Raw genomic sequence first — 17,080 nt, 5'->3', positions numbered from 1 at the left:
TGTAACTTATTGCTACTTCTTAAACTCTGTTTATAAAATGCTTATAACAGTGATTTTGTCATCACATAAAGGAAATTCCCTCTAATCTGGGATGCTTGAGGCTCATCAGGTTCCTAATAATTAGTTTAAAAACTTCCTGAGAATAGGCAAGAAGAACTTTCCAGCCATTCTCAGGAATTTTTTTGTTTTCCTGTTCCCAAATGCAGAGAAAAGTTGGTCAGGAAAGTGGGAAAATCAGCTCCTAGAACCCAGTAATACCCACAATGAGAAATAAACATACTAATCACAATGTATCCTTTAGATATTTTTCCTATTTATTGCTATGTAAACTTACAGTATGTTACAATATTACATGCCATCAGAGATGCACACGCAACACCAGAATCAGATAACACGTGGCCAGCTAATTTTAGCTCTTGTAAATCAAGTGCACATGATCACAGAGAACAGAAAACAGTTTATATTTACACAGAAAGATATTTATTTTCACAACCCAGGATTTGACTACAAAGTCATCTTCATATAAACTAACCAAAGAAATCTAAGGTATCTCACCTTAATATGACATTGTAGTCAAATCATGAGTTGTGAAAATAAATATTTCTCCGTGTAAACACAAACTGTTTCTGTTCTTCATGATGAATCAGTTTCGCAAAGTGACGGCCAATACTACCAACTACATTTGATCAGTTTGTTTGCGGCAAATGATTGTGATGTACTGTACATACAATAAAACCCCATTATTTTGAAACTGGAGGGACAAAAACCACGACTTTGAATTATCTGAACTGTTTTTTGAATCAACGTTTTTTGTAATTCTCAATATGGATAATGAAAACAGTTAAGTAGTTTTAAATTTGGATTTTTTTAAAATACTTAATACATCAAGAAAAGCCAACAGAATAACTTTTGAGCCATTTATAGTTCAAAATTTCACAGCCAAGAATAGTTACAAGTTAGCCAATTATAATTCACTTTAGTTTTAGTAAATCCTTATTGGTTAATTTCTAACTTTTGATCCTTAGTTGCAAATACAAAGTAGGTATTGCATTACTGGTAAATGGTTGACTGGTAATCAGGTAAAAAAATGTATCGGTAAATACATCAGTAATTTGATTGGTAAATTCGATAAAAAATAGGGAGGCATGTAATAACATTTTAAAGCCAAATGTTTCTTTGTGTACACTTTTATTTCGGGGAAGTCTGGGCAAAATAGATCACTTGATTAAATGGAGCAGTAAATAGAGCAATATTTAAACTTTGGTTGTGATTTGGTATTATAAGTGTTCTTGCACCTACCTTGATCCTATTAATTTTTCATTAATTATACAGTCAAACCTGTTTTTATGCGGGGGATAGGGACCGCATTAAAAAAAACGCATTAAAAAAAATCTCACAAAACTTCACGAATGGCTGTAAATAATAGTTTTCGCAACACAATTAAAAAAATAATTTTTTAATGCGGTCAACAGGGACCGCATAAAAAAAGTCTCACATAGAAAATAACTCAAAACCGTACGAAATAGAATTTATTGACAACAGATGTCAGCACTTGACTGCATCGTCTGGTCTGTCGTCTGTTTTACATATTTTTGTCCAGGTGGTGTTTTGTTGACTTAAAAAGTAAATTATTTCATTTTTCGCATATTCATGCAATAATATTACTATAATAAGTGCATTTATGCTATAATAAGTTTATTTAGCTATAATAAGTCAACGTGAGACATGACGAATCGCACGAGACTAGTCGCCAACTATACCGCACAAATTAAAAATTCGCATTAAAAAAATCGCACATAAAAAGAGCGCATAAAAACAGGTTTGACTGTATAATACAAGAAATAGGTAACATTAATCTCAGATATTTCAAAATTATTGATAATTTATTGGTAAGCCTCTAACATTTTGAAAATTTACAATCCCCAATACAAACATTAAAGTATCTAGAAATCTAGAAAAAGAGGAGTCTAGTAATTGTGCACCAGATTGATGTCAATTGCACAGGATGTTTTTATAACATCCTATGCAAACTGCCATAGAAATTATGTTTTTGTATCAATTGATAAAATATTTAACTGTATCAAACTATACTTTTCTATAAATTAAGTAAAAGCATATTTATAAAAGCCGTCAACATTGCAAAAACTGTCGACTCAAATTTATCGTCCAGTTCCATCTGGATCCTGTTACTTTTCTTTTGTCTTATTGTATGTAAGCTGTCAAGTTAAATTGGAAGTTAATGGCACTGTTCAAAATCGATTGGCTTGATCTGTAATATTTTGTTGGTCATGCTTATACTTTGTATTTGCCACCGTGTAAAACATGGTTTAACTTGGAGATAAACTACAATGGTGAAAAGTAGCAAACCGAGGCCAAGAGCCAATGGAGCACCAAACATGTCGATCATAAAACCTACGACTCACGAGTTGAGTGATACTTTTTCTCAATCAAGAGCTAAAGGTATTTTAGAGATGGAAGTCCATCCTTTGTGGCAGAGGTTGTGTTGTGAGAGGGAGTAACCCGTATTAAAATTTCAAACCACAGCTCAAAATAATATGGCTTAACTGACTGGTTTAGGATCTGATATAGAGTAAAAATACACTAAAAAGTACACTTGTGTTAGAATAAACAGTACTATTCTTGGTGAATAAAAACACAGCATAAATGAAACAAAGAAAATGGAGATTAAAACCTAATAATTATCTAACTGTAGCTCATGGAGATTTGAATCTTGTAACACTTGTGATCAGAATATTTTTTTAAAAAAAATCTGTTGATACTCAAAACTCATTACTTCATGTACCAATTGATAAACTATTTAACTGTATCAAACTATACTTTGATATTTTTGTAAATGGAGAAGAGAATTAAAAGAAAACAGTTCATTAAATCAAATTCTTGTATGTTAAATACTCATAAACAGGGATCTCACTGAATCTATCTTCATCATCACTACAGACTGTAAAAACATGTGGGGCAAAAGACTAAAACATCTCAATCTAAAAAAAATGATTGCATGTCCTCTAGGATTTTGGTCACTGGACAAAGATAGTCTGTTATCTTTTTTCATAAGAAAAAATGGAAATGTTATCTCTATTAAAAAAATAAATAAATCCAGATGAACAAAGGGCTGCACATTCACAAACAAATTCATTGAATTTCCTCAGTTGCAGAAAAGACAAGAATCAAAAAATGTCTACAATTATTTATATAAAATAATTTTAAATTGTACACTTATTCTTAAATAATCTAAAACACACAAAATTTGTAAAAATATCATCTGAAGTTTTTATATATTTTTACTAAAATAAAATAATCCTAATTAAACGACAATACAGTAGAGACTCGTTAATCGGAACCCCGGTAATCGGAACGATTTTCAGTCGGACTGTGTTGTGCTGAATCGAACGTTTTTGATACTAAATTTACTTCTAAAGTATAATTTTCATGTTTTTTATATTCTTCAATATATTTATTTTGTTTGTACAAAATGCAGAAATAATTTTTAACAATACGATAGCCTCGATTATTATTATAAAAATTTTCGTTAGGCTTAAAATCGACGAAAATTCAACACGAAGCGACACGCAATGGAGAAAAATTTGAACATCGGACAGGTTAATATATTTATTCGTACATAATCGGTAATCGGAACAAATCACTAATCTGAACAACCCCAGTCCCCAATTGATTCCGATTTTCGGTTCTCTACTGTATTTAGAAATTTAATATAAATAATACAACACAGAGCCAAAATTGTATCATCAAACATAAATATCTAAATGCTGGATTACTTTGGACTATATACAATGACTAATTTTATCAGTTAATTGCACAGTGGGGACAAAAGATAAATGCCACTCATCATGTAAAAATACGACTTAAAGCTTGCAATGTCATCCATTTTTATGCAAAATTTCAATAATATGCCACAGCAAGCAGAGGAAGGATTCAAGTATCAGTTACCCGTGTGCCTTGTGACACTAGTGCATGCATTGAGAAATTGTTATGGACAAATGAAAAACTTGGACAGTTTTCCAATGTTTTGATGTACATTATGATATTCTTGAATAACAATTAACACAATTACAATAATTTAAAATGGTAGTAGCATCCTTTTTGGAAGATCCTGTATTAAAGCCAATGTAAGCAAGAGAAACATTCTAGAACTTCTTTCAAAATTCAAATTTTACATAACTTGGGAATGATGAAATATTGATACTATATCCCAGATATTTTAAATTTACAAAATCACATAAGAAAAGAGATAATTATAATTATATATCATTAAAATTAAGAACCTTATCTGAAGACAATATGAAGTAGCCAGAGTGGTACATATGAAAACATATTTTTTAATATTTATGTTTATTATTTTAACTTAATAACTGAAATTGATTTCATCATCTTAATATTATACATAAAATATCTTTATAACTGTAAAAAAGATTTACATGACTTGGGCTAACCATATATTCCGTAATTTGTAGTACAGTAGAGCATCGATTATCCGACTTAATTGGGGACTGGGGTTAGTCGGATAACCGAAAAGTATGAAAAAATACATTATTGGTATATTGCTACTAACCTATCGCATGTTGAATTTTTAACGATGTTAAGCCTAACAAAAAGTTTTTTAAAAATAATAATCGTCGCTATTGTATAATGAAAAATTATTTCTTTATTTTCCACAAAATAAAGACAAAATAAAAAATTAAGCATGGTTTAAATACTGGCCTCCCTTTCATGGTCAAGCCAGTGCTGTCAGCTAAAACATGCAAAAATTTAACAAAAATAATATTAAAGTAGCCTAGACATAACCAAATATTGTAGCGCCACATCACTAGCGGACATTTGAATTTGTTGACTAGAACGCGGTCGGTTAATCGGGGGTTGGATAATCGATGCTCTACTGTAATTTGTTTTGTTTCTCCAATAGTGCATTTAATAGACCTCGGCAGGCTGCCGTGATACAAAGCAGCAAGGATGAGTATATGTTAATAAGCAAAGAACACAACTGACAGAAATGTAACAGGATATGAAGCAATCTCAAGATGCAAACATATTAAGTGCTCCATTTCTTAACAAGTACTGTACATTCAGTTCAGATTTGCAAAAAGATGTATAATACAAATGTGTTTGACAACTATATTGCAATTTATACATTGTTATCGCTTTCTGTATCATCACTTAATTTTGGGATTACTCTAACACTCATTATTTTGTTAATACGATAGATTCCTTATTATATACATCCAAGATGCACTTAACCGAAGTGAATTGTGTAAAAGTGTTTTGTCAACAGAGACAAGAGAACATAATACAGTACATTGTTTCATGCCAGGCAATGCATGGGACCAAAAGAAGCTGTAGAAGATTGAAAAAGAATTTACTCTGGTGACTTCTCACGATAGTATTAATTTAAAATAACATCAAGGAAATTTTAATTGTAATCTTAATTTGCTTTAATAAATATGGTTCTAAATAAAATTAAAAATCATTATATTCAATAAACAGATATAACTTAAGAGAGTATTTCATACATATTAATGCATCCATAACTGTAATAATCTACCAAAAGGTCTGTTATTAAAGTTTCTGACTATCCTCAGTCTACATTATCTTAATCAGAACTCAACTGCATATTTTTGAATTTTTAATATATATGTCAATCCTATATCCTTAACTTCAATATTTTGTTTTCCCTTTATTTCTTTTACATATTCTAATATATGGTTTAGATAATCATTTAACTTCATATATTTTACTTTTATCCGTTTTGTAACAATAATAATGGACGATGCTTTAGGAAAACGCCACATGGTTTTTCTAGCATTATTCAATTTTCCAAAGTTTCAGTAACATACTTGTTTCAGATATAAAATTTGACACTCAATTATCATAATTACAATTCACCAAGCGACTGCCCCATAGAAACACAATACAATTCCGCAACACTTTACATTAAAATATTCAAACCTATCAGATTTGAGAATCTGTTTTAAAAAAATTCTCTCTTGAATTTTTGTTATGTTCCTTTCTTTTTCTTCACAAAGCACTTACTAAATTAGAAACGAGTCTTCTTTTCATTTAATTCTGCAAAAACGTAACCTGTACTTGGAAATTTTCTTTGTAATGTTTGTCAAGTTGTCCTTTAAATTTTTATTGAACTCTTTAAGTCTAATGGGTGTTCGAAGGATGTCCAAACAAAATGGATCCTAGTTTTGAACGATTGAAAGAAACATCATTTCAGTAAATTACTCAAATTTTAAATTGCTGATGTTAGTTTACAATCATTTTCTTTGTTTCAGCACCATTACAACCATCATTTTTATAACAAGTATTTAAATACTATTTCGTTAATGTTACTTGGCATTTACCAAATTTATCAAGACAAGTTCAATACATAGAATTACAACACTGACTAAGAATACTACTTTATCATATATTAAAATTTATGGATATGGCATATGTAATGCAATAACATTCCTTAAAATAATAATTCTTTCTTCCTGCAGTTTCTCTTCTTCACTTGAAAGTATCAAACATAATATACAATTTGAAGATTAAATGAAAATGGTTTTTAGTCTCTTTCTCAAAAAAATCAGATAACAGTTTATTTATATCTATGTAAAGGAACCAACACTATTCAAAGTGTGGTTAACGGACCAGTGCCAGTCTTTGAGTCATCAACCTCTGGTCCAGAGAGAGTTCCCAGGGTATAAAACAGTAGTAAGAAGCTTGAAAAGGTTAAAGGACCCAGATATTCATTCGAATTAAGCTCTTTTCAGAATTTTCAATCCCATCTTCAGTTCAATAATGTTTGATGTTCTGACAATTCAAACAAAATAACCGTTCGTACACAACTTTTTGAATCTAACCGTCCAATATCACAAATTCGAAATGCAATTAATTAACAATATTTGAGGTAAATACAAAAGTTATAACAAACATGGAATATCATCTGTATGCACACTTAGAAACAAAAATAAAAATAAAAAACAAAGTACAAATAAAATAAAAGGCAGATAAGGTAAAGTTAACCAAAAATGGTAAAAATCATAATAAGAATAAAATAATAGTAAATAAAAATATGTAACTAATTCAATAATATGCAGAGACATTTAAAAGTGTTAAAACATCAATCTAGTCTACAATAGTTTATACAATATAAATAGCCAGGACTTGGGAAGAAGCTTAACCTGGAGTTTTCAAGTCAGACTCATGACTGTATGGAAGAAATCAGCCATACCAAAAATCTAGATCATTTCCTTGTCTTCTTTATGACCAGAAGTTTGGCAGTAGTGATTGCCTCTTAGAATGGCTGAAGAGTTGATTAACATTTTATATTTTTTATTGGAATCTTCATGTCTTCCACTGAGAAGAGGCTTCCTTTTCACGAAGATCTATTCTGCTAGGACCGTAGATAATCTCAGTCATTTAAGATAATCTTTATGCTCAGACACCCTAGTCTTTAGTGTGCAATACGTGATGCTTATTTAGTACTCTGTCCTGCATTCTGTTTTGATTGGAATGGAATAGATAACATTTGTTGCTTCTTTGGTATCAATTTTTTCATTTTTAATCATGTCATATATTGTTGACAGCCTTATAGTCAACACTTCCACATCACTATTGCTTATATGTCTATGAAAGATTCAGGAGAGACATTAACCCAATTGTTATCTTGATCACAGTACTGGCATTTCAGATACATCACCTGATTTAGCCTGAAAGATTCTATGATGAAATTAATGGAGGAATTTTTAGATGAAGTTTGATGAATAGAGATCTTTTCCAGTTTTGAATATAAAACAGCATTTAAAAAAATCAACAAAATTATTGTGACATCATGACAATGATGGATGCAATTTTTAATCAGATTTTAATTAATTAAATTTAATATATATGCTCTCGATTTTATTAGTATGTTGCTCCTGTATCGTACTTTTCCTGATTATAATCGAGTCATGCCAGCCATCTATATAACTTCATTCTGGAGAAAATTTTGAATCAAAATAATGTGACTTAGTTGACCAGACCGAAAGTTCATATATAGTTAAATATGGCTTCCAGCCTTCTAAGTTTTCCATATCTAGTCTTGATCTTCATCTAGCTAACCCTGTTCTCAAGATTAATGAAGGACAGACACTCAGGCACCAACGGAAATTTATAAGTCTGCAATTTGAAAATTACAACCCAATAATGTTTTAGGAAGTAGATTATAATATATATAATTAAATCACACCACTAAAATCTACACATAACTAAACAAAAAGGAATAATCTGCAGGTACCTCAACACTCAAATACAATAAGATTAATATAATAAAAATACTGTAAATTAGGGAAAACATTAGTCTGCTTCATTGGCTATTTATTAGGAATCAATGCTTTGGACTAATGAAGCATAACACACTGACAATAATTGAAATTATCACATGAAGTCTTACAGTGTTCCGTGGAATAATTATAACTTTTTTTTAAGAAGAAAATTGATTAAACTAGCAACTGTGTGAATCACATCAACGTCATATGCATTCCATACTATACACTCTTCTTCATATATGTTTTTTAAACAAAAGAAAAACAATTGTATTAAAATGCATAATAGATAATTGTTATACAAAAGAAATATTCAGTATATTAAGATATTTTTTTTATTTGGCATAGCGAAAGTAAAAATACTAACTGTCATAACCACTTCTTGTCTAGCTTAAAATGTGTTTGTGAGCTCCATGATGGCTTCTTTTATTTTTATACTCATCACACCATCATCAAACACACGACTTGCCTCAATTGTATCGAAAATAAATTAATATATTAAGGCATGTCTTGTGTCTGATGATGGTGTGATAAGTCTAGAAATAAAATAAGCCACCATGGAACTAAAAATACTAAACAATAATTAATGCAGCAAGAAACACATTTACATCCTAATTTAAATGGCATATTTTGAAACAAATATCATTTGAAATTACTTCATCAACTGAATAAAGTTCTGTTGGAGAAAAATATAAATAAAATATATTTCACCTTTTAAGTTAGAAAAATTCAGTTTTGGAAAGCTTATGAAATGGTTGGACAAAAATTACATTGGAAACGCTTAAAGGATCAGACAACGCCATGGCCAAAATAATGACAGTTTACGATTCTTATGCATTTTCGACAATAAACTGGAGTCTGAATGATAAAATGTGTTCTTATGCCCTACTTTGTTTTTTAAACTCAATTAAAGCAAATTATGTTCAACTTCTCTAAATTTGTAGAATCATTTGTATATTGTAAACTTACAGTCAAATTACCAGCCATTATATGGTGTTTGCATTATAGCAAAAACATAAGAACATACAGACAGAGGAGAGGGCCAGGTATGCCATTTGGCTCATTTGGGGCCCGTCTGTGGATCCAAACACAGGAGGCCCCAAAGTTTGTTATGTTAAAATAAAAATCTGTCTATATTAGTTTAATTAATATTGTGTGTATATTTTTATGGCTTTTGGGGCCAGTTGGAATGCCTTTTTTGAAGTTATTCCTGAATAATTTCACTCCTTTCAGACCCCATACAAATTACATCGAGACAATTGCAATCATACAATGTAAATTTACCAAGAAAGCATTTTTTTGAGATAGAAAATATTAAGCAGTTATGATCATTTGTTAAATTAATCATTTTCTAGATTTAAAATTGCAAGAATTCAGACAAACTCAAATTCTGTAAATATGTACAAATTTATACTTTCTACACAAGAAAACTGATTCCTTAATTATAACTTATTTTTTATCATCAAAAAAAAAAAACATGAAATAATAATTCAATTTCCAATTGTTATTGAATACTACAGATTAATAGATACATAAAAATGATCAGATGACAGAGGTATCTTCCTGCCGTGTCAGGGAACCTAGATTAGGGTACTAGTCAACTCAGAAATGTGAAATAATTTGATTTGATTTCATGGAATAAGACAATCTGTCAAGGGAAGTGCCTCCTGGGATAACTTTATGAGAAACTGGCCACTATTCAGTTGTTAGACATGTGAATAAACCCCAAAAAACTGCACATAACAAGCCTATTGGTTGGATGCAAATCAGAGATAAACCACTGCCATTTGGTAGTTTTATCTACTCGGCCACAAGTGAGCAGATGTATATTGACCCCTCTATATTGGGCCCCGTTCCTTGCTGTCTGGTAAATGTCATTTGTGGACTTGAATACTACAGATTAATGGTATGACAATGGTATGAAAAATTCTCCTAAGACTCAAAGTGGAAGATTTAAAAATACACAGAAATTTACTACTTAGCTGCATAAAATTTTCAGAATTATGTTTAAAATCCACATACATGGTTCTGTTTTTCATTATAGTGCTTGAAAGTAATGAATGACTTTAACTTTGAATTGTATAAAAGTAACCTCCGACTCTAAAATACTATTTAAAATGTTTTTCTTTAATGTGCATCATGTACATTTAAGTTAATTAGAATTATCTAAATGACTATTATCAAATAATTCTAATGTTTCATATATATATGAAATGAATCATGATTCATCATCACATCTGATAACCAAAACATTGATTCTTACAAGTTTTTCAGTAGAAAATGTTGAAAACTTTAAATTAGCCTTAAATAAAGAAAATTACTTTATCATAATTAAGTTACATTCTTTCTAGACTACAAATTAAGTATTTATACGTGACCTTAACAGTCATTTATCACCACAAATCATCACGTAAGCATATGCTTGAAGTCGAAAGCAATGTATATTCCGGCTAAAATATATTAAAGTTACTAGAGAATTTCTCTGTTATGACATTGCAAAATAATATCAAATAAATAGCTGCTATATAATAACATTCTTGTGTTTTTATAATGTATAATCTGAATATCAGTGTCTATATAAAAAAAAGTGAAAAATGATATACTAATCATCCATAATTTTTTCTTAGTTTACTCAATTATTAAGATAAATTTATTATTAAAATATGATTTGTTGTTCAGTATGAAATGTTTTAATGGAACATTAATCCAAAATTACAACTAAAAAACTTGCTAGAGCTTTCAAGTTTGCACTTATTCTCTGACAATACATTTGAATACATCAAGCTAATGACAAGCATAAGCCTGAGAACACTAGCAAGTTGTTTGAATTTAATTTTGGATTAATGCTAAAAGTATTTATGTTGAGTTTACTTCATTAAGTGGCATTTGTAGTGCATATCTTTTCACGATTTATTGTTATTTATTTATTGCACCTACTCAAATCAAAAGCGAAACTTATAGACGTGTAATACAGAGGGCAACACAAACAAACTTTTGCATTGGCTCAATTATTTAAATATTTTAAAGAAGCTAAAAGAAAAGTAAATTTCCAACTCACCCATTTTGTGGTTGAAATATTCTGGATTAGTTTATAAGCTTACCTTAATAATCTATTCTTCGTTTCAGTTTAGAAATAAGGAAGATAAAGTCAATTAGAACTAGACGTTTTCCAACTGTTAAAAATAATCACTGCCAATTTGTGGCTCTGAATATATAGATCCTGTTCCAAGATGTTCCTTTTACCCAAATGCAATGAGAGAATATAAACAAGACCTACCCGTGCGGATTGAACCGCACTTAAGACCTATAGTCCAGGAACTGGCTTGATCTGTAGAAGTGAATCCTTGGCATCCACAGGTGTGAAGAATATTCAACACAATATAACGACACAGCTCAAACAGTTCTTTTGAGGATTATTACATTAAACTGATGGCACAATCTATTGGCACTTTACTAATGAATATACTGTTCACAAACACTTACCCAGTTCTTTTGGTCACACGAATTAAATTTTATGCTAGAATCAACAATTAGATAAACAGATTGGATCATGATTGTTGATTATTTTAATATTGGATGATAAATCATTCACTAAGAATAAGTTCATTTTCATTTTTTAAATATATTTTTATCACCCAATGCATGCCAGGCCTAATGGGAATAAATAATCCCACCCAAAATAAGCAAAAACACTATTTTTTAATGTCCCTTTTTTAAAATATATCCAGTCTTTTTGAAGAAAGATCGAGAAGAAAGAATTATTTTTACGTCCCTTTGTATTTTTGCTTCTGGCACAAAACACACACACACAAATCCCAGTTGCCTTGACTGGCACATCTTTTGCAGATAGTGAAGCGGTATCTAGTTGTAACCTGTGAACAAAGTATATACATAAGAACTTAAAGAAATAATGCCAAAATAATGTAATCCCCTTTTTTTGCCCGCTTTTATACATCACCACCTAAAAAAACTTAAATTGAAATCTTAATATCTGCCTAGAAATCGAGCCTAATTCCTTTTTTCTTTTTAATAGAGACGCCATGCGGCACTCGCCAGGCGTGCAATAAAGCAAAATTCTACTTTATGCCGTCAGAGACGTATCTGCAATGTAATTAAATTTTTCTTCAACCACAATGTATTTGTAGACATCTAATCATTTTCTGTTTAGATGAAGATGAATCTGACAGCTCAGATATAATGAGTCCACAAAATGCTATAAACACCCACTTCTGCTGGAACTGCCAGGAAGATTCTAACCTCAAGGAATCGTGGGGACTGCGCCGAGACGAATGTTCACGGTGTTCTCTGTGACGTTCTCTGTGGCGGATGTCTCTTGTCGTACGTGAGCTGTGACGAACTTTGTTGCGCTTTATCCGATGTAGTATAGATACTAGATCGATATTTTCGTCTACGGGAAACAAGCGGCATAATTCTTCACCTACTTTCGGTTCGACTTCCTGTTCAAATAAAAAAAAATTCTGTAAAACTAATAAATCACTTAATAATAATAATAGTAATAACATAATTTTAAACATTAAACATAGAATCTGTTACTTATTAAACTGAAATAACATTAAAAAAATAAATTTTGAATATTTTTCTCATTTACAAACAATGATTAGTAAATTAATTATTATTTTGTATAAAAAATACCTTATAAAATCATTTTCATAAATCATAAAAAAAAAATAAAGGATCGACTCAATTTTTTCATTTACCCAAAATATCAAATTCATTTTTCATTAATGAATTAATTATTCTGAGAATATAGTAGATCTTTATTTTATAATGACTCACTTTTACCACTAGTATATATTTTTTATTACAACTATAAGCTGTACAAGGGTTCCTATTCAAATTTTTGTTTTAATTTCCATGACTTTCCCTGACCAACTTTGTACAAATTCCCCGACCCTCACGCCCCTTACAGTATGGCACATTGACAAAATAAAACAGTATTTGACTTACTACACCCGTATGTTGCTTCTCCAGCATTTTAATTAGTTATGTTTTCTAATTAACAGTTATATATTTTTTACAATTGCCAAATTACTAAAAATAAAATGTATTATTAAAATTCTGTTATCAATCCATAACTATAAAGTTACGTGGCTTTGAAAAAAATCAATTATTTTTATTATTCATTAACAAATTCTATATAATCCATGCACAAAAGTATATATTTATTAAATTTATCTCTTAATAAATTTCCTGAACTTTATAAAATATTAATAAACAGGAAAAAAAATCAGAAATTGTTTTGTTACACAATCAAAATTATTAAAATGAAAAAAGATAAATAATACCTAATAATACCATAATACATTTAAAATATTTATCATTTTGTATACTTTGTAAATTTTTTGAAAAATTTTATGTAAGCTTGGAGAAATGTTGGGTCCTGAAAATATTTTGCACCCCTTTTCGTAAGTTGTATTGCATCACATTACTTCTAGCTGCCTGCGGATGGCTGCACTTGGTCAAGCATATTGTCAACAAAATATCAACAAGGAAGCGAATTCCCTGACTTTTTGACAATTTTTAACAAATTCCCTGACATTCCATGACTTTTTCTGAACACTAATGAAAATCCCTGACTTGTCCTGATTTTCCCTGACTTTCCAGATGTGTAGGAACCTGGCTGTACTTAAGTACCATACTTTTGTCATTTGCCATCTCTTTATGGCAGGTGTGTAAAACTAATTTAAACAATGGGCCATTAATAAGACTGGTAAGATTCACATGGGCTACATTACATTTACAAATTTTCTTAAAATCATAATTTGAAGTGAGAATGCAGGAATATAGTTAGGGCAATTAAAACACATTATGTGGTTCAGTGAATTCAACTCAACAATATATAGCAGCTATAGTATTGCTTTTATTTGAACATTTATTTTATTTAATGTACATATTTATAAAACTAAAATTAATTGTTTTCACCAAAAACTTGCCAGCACTATCTTCCTCCTCCTAGTTTTCCAATACAGTGGATCCTCACTTAATAAGCATAATTCGTTCCAGAGTTTTACTTGTAATGTGAAACACTCGTTAAACAAAACAATTTTTCCCATAGAAATTAATGTAAAATACGATAATGTGTTCCCCACCGAAAAAATGCTCAAATGTTTTATGTATAACATTTATTCAAAAATAATTGTACAATGTACACTGTTAAGGAGTGTGAATCATCATCTTTTCTTCCTGGAATGAGAATTCAATTTGCAGAAATTAAAAAAAAAAAAAAAAACAAATCACAGCTAATATGTTTGATAGACACTCCAAACAATATGCCAAATTATTGGGTTATGTAAAGGCTATAATTAAATATTAGAAATTAATTAATTTGACTAGAGGTAGGCAGTTATGCTGCCATCTCATATTAAATTTAATAATTATAAATAGTTAATTTTTAATTCAGACATTTCTAAAATTTAATTTGGAATCGGTCATTAAATTTAATGACCCAAGAATTTGGCATATCATTTGGCATGTTTATTATATGACAGGCTATGGTTGTTGATGTTTATAAGTAATATGTGTGAACACAAGTTTGGAAAAATATTTGATCACAAGCGACACTAAGATGCTAAACAAACTGATGGAGCATGCCGCATGCGCACAATTAGGGACTTCCCCTCTCCTCATCACTCGTCATGCGAAATATCGCTTGTTAAGTGAGGCAAATTTTTACAATTTGTTTTGCTCGTTAAGCGAGGTTCCACTGTATCTGAATTCAAAGACTGAAAACAATCTTCATTAAGGTAGGTAGATGTTTATCAGTTAATCTTGAGCTGTTTTATTTAATTTCAGAGCATTGTAGCAGCAGGCCATGAAAAATCACATTGGGGGCCACCAGTTTGACACCCCTGCTTTATCACACAAAATAATTAAAACCATATTTCCAGGAATATGACATCAATTAATGACAGAATTTATGGAAAATATAATGTTGTACTTAACAACTTTCCAGGAATTGATTGAATCATAAATGTGTGAATCTACTGTACAGTACATACAATAGAACACTGATTAACTGAATCATTAAATTAAGAAATATTCTTCCATTCACTAAAATCAACCCACAAAAATCACTATTTCTATCCACTCCAGTCTGTTCCTAGTCAAAATTGTCAGTGTTCTATTTGATTTTACTTTTTATGGAAGATAAAATATTTACAATGTAATGTAAGTAAAAAGTGCAGCAGTAAAAAGGAAACAATTAATTTGATGTGTCCGATCGCCTCCTCCAGTATATTGTTAAGTTTAGTAAGAGATGGCGCCTAACGCCAAGCTCTAGTGCCAAATTGTCTTATTAATTATTTATTTATTATAGCCAACTCTAGTCCGATAATTCGGCTCTTGTGGATGTATAGCTTTGTAACGGGTTAGTCGTTATTTATTTATAATTTGATGTGGTAATTCAGCTGAATTAATCAGTGTATCTTTGACAGTAGCAAAGCAAACAGAATGCTAACATTTTTGGCCCATTAACCTTGTGGAAAATGTTAGCATTCTTTTAGCTCTGCCACTATTAAAGATTTAATAATTAATATGTCAAAAGCAGGACAATCGAAGAAGTAAACTGCCAAAAAATAGTATTATTATTATTATAACACAGTAGTACATTATTTTACTTTTTTGATTTAGAATATTTTTCCTTAAACTATTCAAACCTCCTTTGTCATAAATTAATTTGAATAACCAGAGTTCTACTAATTTTAATACTCAATTAATTGGGTCATATGCTAATATTTTAGTTCATTTAAATATCATTCTGTAACTTCTACAGATATATCAACTTACATTGATGTATAAATGTTTTATTTTTATTTTTTTTTCAAATAGCAAATATTGTGTAATTTACAAATTGAAAAAAGTGTTTTATAAATTCACTGTTTCAGTCGGTTCAAACAGTAGAATATAACAGATGTAACCAATATGGTTTATTGGCATATTGATAATAACAAAGAAAAAAAAATGAAAGATTGGAGCACTGATTAGTTAAACAAATTAATACCAATATATTGAGAACATCCTAATACATTAATATATTAGCATTGGATTGGTGTCAGTAAGCATCTCTAACAGGTATCCCTTGATTAAGGTGGTTAATTAATCCCTCAATGTTACTGCGTATATCAAAATTGCATTAATCAAATACAGTGGTACCTCGGTACTCGACTGAACAATCACTACCTGCTAGAACAAAGTTTTGGTTACTAACAAATATAGGTATTCTTCGTATAACACAGTAATTACGTTCTGAAAAAGTTCCGTGTTATGCTATATGAAACAAAGGACTAATGAAAAACATGTGGTTACATTTCAGGAGTTAGCAAAAGTATACTATTCTTTTTTGTCACTAAGAGAAATATGTTTATTAAAGCAATCGATAATTAATTAACAATCACAATTAAAAGTACTGAATTATGCATTAATATTAATTTTAGTTAAACCAGAGCATTTTCTTTTTACAAAGTATCATCATCATCTCTGCTTTTTCATTGATCTTGATCAGAAGTATCAGCAACATTTTCATATTTTTATCATAAATATTTTTTTATGGATGACGAAATAAAAATATGCTATTAATCAAAAATTTGTTCTAGAGGGACACTTTTGTTCAGTCAAGTACTGAGCAACTTTTTCCAGAATTTGTGTTTGAGTACCAAGATATCACCTAATTTCATTTGTCATTTTACAAATGATTGCTTACCTACAGTTAAAAAAATTTTTCTGCATTAATAAAATCA

General features: G+C 30.0%; 1 protein-coding gene across 5 annotated transcripts in view; it reads right to left on the bottom strand.

Annotated features, from left to right (window-relative positions):
* LOC136989476 (YTH domain-containing protein 1-like) overlaps positions 1–17,080 on the bottom strand; it is a 101,550-nt gene that overhangs the window by 23,678 nt on the left and 60,792 nt on the right. For 4 of the 5 annotated variants that reach the window (XM_067287633.1, XM_067287634.1, XM_067287635.1 and 1 more), the window contains one exon: positions 12,582–12,781. In XM_067287633.1, the coding sequence (XP_067143734.1) occupies positions 12,582–12,781 (200 nt within the window). Of the gene's footprint in view, positions 1–11,601; positions 12,197–12,581; positions 12,782–17,080 lie in introns of all 5 variants that reach the window. The other variant, XR_010882920.1, reaches the window with a different exon arrangement.

This window comes from Centruroides vittatus, unplaced genomic scaffold, assembly GCF_030686945.1.
Source record: "Centruroides vittatus isolate TY-2023 unplaced genomic scaffold, ASM3068694v2 scaffold_576, whole genome shotgun sequence".
Taxonomy (NCBI): Eukaryota; Metazoa; Arthropoda; class Arachnida; order Scorpiones; family Buthidae; genus Centruroides; species Centruroides vittatus.
The sequence above is the reverse complement of the archived record's forward strand: the minus strand, read 5'-3'. Positions and strand labels throughout refer to the sequence as shown.